The 1,739-nt window shown below is 41.5% G+C and overlaps 1 protein-coding gene across 1 annotated transcript; it reads right to left on the bottom strand.

The window, feature by feature from the left end:
- Positions 1-338: 338 nt before the first annotated feature.
- On the bottom strand, positions 339-1,485 carry mettl21e (methyltransferase like 21e). The gene is made up of 4 exons (XM_037696548.1): positions 1,324-1,485; positions 1,117-1,234; positions 916-1,013; positions 339-827 (listed from the first exon to the last, which is right to left on the bottom strand). Exons 1-4 carry the CDS (start codon positions 1,444-1,446, stop codon positions 501-503), a joined length of 666 nt encoding a protein of 221 aa, XP_037552476.1. The 5' UTR covers positions 1,447-1,485; the 3' UTR covers positions 339-500.
- Positions 1,486-1,739: the final 254 nt, after the last annotated feature.

The following is a 1,739-nucleotide window of genomic DNA, read 5'->3' as shown; positions in this document are numbered from 1 at the left end:
CTAAATATTTAGTTTACAAACTAAATGTTTAACTTGCAACTTCAGTATTTAGTTTGTAAATTAAATATTTAGTTTGGAAGAATGCCATTTATAAATGTATGCATAAAATGGTGCAAATATGACTTTGGAAAAAAAAAGAAGCTATTTTTTCCTTATGAAAGGCTAAATAAACAAAAAGATTGCTGTTAATTTTTTACTGTAAATTTACAAACGCACGCCATACACCTCTACTCATTGACCATTAACTTGAGTTTTTTTTTTGTTTCGACAAAATATTTAGCTGTTTTGTTCACATTTTCTTCCTCGCAGACATAACCTTTTTTTCATGTGTTATTATTTTATTGCATTTTGAACATTAACATCCGTGCCCAGCTACGAGTACTGCCAGTCCAACAGATTTTTTACAGCTCCAGCCAAGCTCTGACTGGGAGCTGTGGAAAACATCCATATAGAAAATGACCAATGCTTTAATATTCAGAGTTCTGTGAAAGTTCAGCGGTTCAGGCAGCAGCCTCTCTTTGGTCCCCGGTCCACTGGTCCCTCCTCCAGGCTCGGTACAGTTTGATACTCAGACTGGGCAGGTCGTACAGCTCCTCCAGGTGAAAACGCTGCTGGAAGCGGTCCACAAAACTGTTCTCCGGGTCCAGTCGGAAACGCATGGCCCACAGTATCTGAGTGTGGTCCTGGCACAGGTAGTCGAAGGTATCCATCAGCTCGTTCAGGTAAGAGTGGGCGTAAACCACGTCGGCTGCCAGGATGTAGTCAAAACGATGTGTGGCACGAGGGAAACGCTGAGACACCTCCTGACCCCAGATCAGCTCAGTGACCTGCCGACAAACATCGGTGGGGATGATTTACAAAAGAAAACAAAAATGTATTGTACTTTTATGATTGTGTAAAACAAACAAAAAGTACCAGAGGGGTGTATTTGCATCTGCTCTTGGTGTTGCGTGTTACATTGTACTGGAGGTTCCCCAACACATCCGGTAGGTCTGTAGACGTTACTTTAGCACCTGGAGAGACAATGAAGTTAAGGAATTAAAACTAAACTAAGCTAAAAGAAAATAAGTTCATATATAAGCAAATTAGTGGATTGTTTTGATTATTTTTCAGAACCTAAAATGCTGCCTACGATGGTGACGAGGCCGGTTCCAGCTCCCAGCTCGATCACATTTTTCTCCGCCAGGTTGAATTTGTCCTGGTTCGTTTCTAAGAAGTGACACAGCACCATTGCCTGTCGGGAAAACAAGTTTATTGTTCAGTGGCAGGGGTCAAAATTTAAAGGACACACATAAGCTGAGGAGGGTAGGAAAAAGGATAAACCGAGGGCCAGAGTACTGCCCCGTACAGATCCGTGGATTCTTTGATTCGGATCTCCAGGTCAGAAAACACGTATCCCTCCCACGTCTCTGGTCCGATCACTGAGGGGTGGAAACGCCGAGACATGATGGCTTCAGCCAGCTCTGCATCCGCAGCACCACCTGTTTTAGATATTTACAGAAAAAGGTCACTTTGTTAAAAACATACTTAAACAAATATGTATCACAAACCAACTAATTAAATGGAACAGATTCTCTTATCCTACGACCTGTAAAGGAAGAAGCGAGTAAAGACAATGGACGGATGGATGGATGGATGGATGGATGGATGATTCTCTTATAAGGGGATCCAATTCTGATTTAAAACACCAAATTTAACAAACATTCAACACTAGTGGGTGATAAAAGCAAGATTTTTTT

Source organism: Nematolebias whitei, chromosome 2 (genome assembly GCF_014905685.2).
Source record: "Nematolebias whitei isolate Nwh7 chromosome 2, NemWhi1, whole genome shotgun sequence".
NCBI classification, from domain to species: domain Eukaryota; kingdom Metazoa; phylum Chordata; class Actinopteri; order Cyprinodontiformes; family Rivulidae; genus Nematolebias; species Nematolebias whitei.
This window is presented reverse-complemented; position numbering and strand designations above follow the sequence as displayed.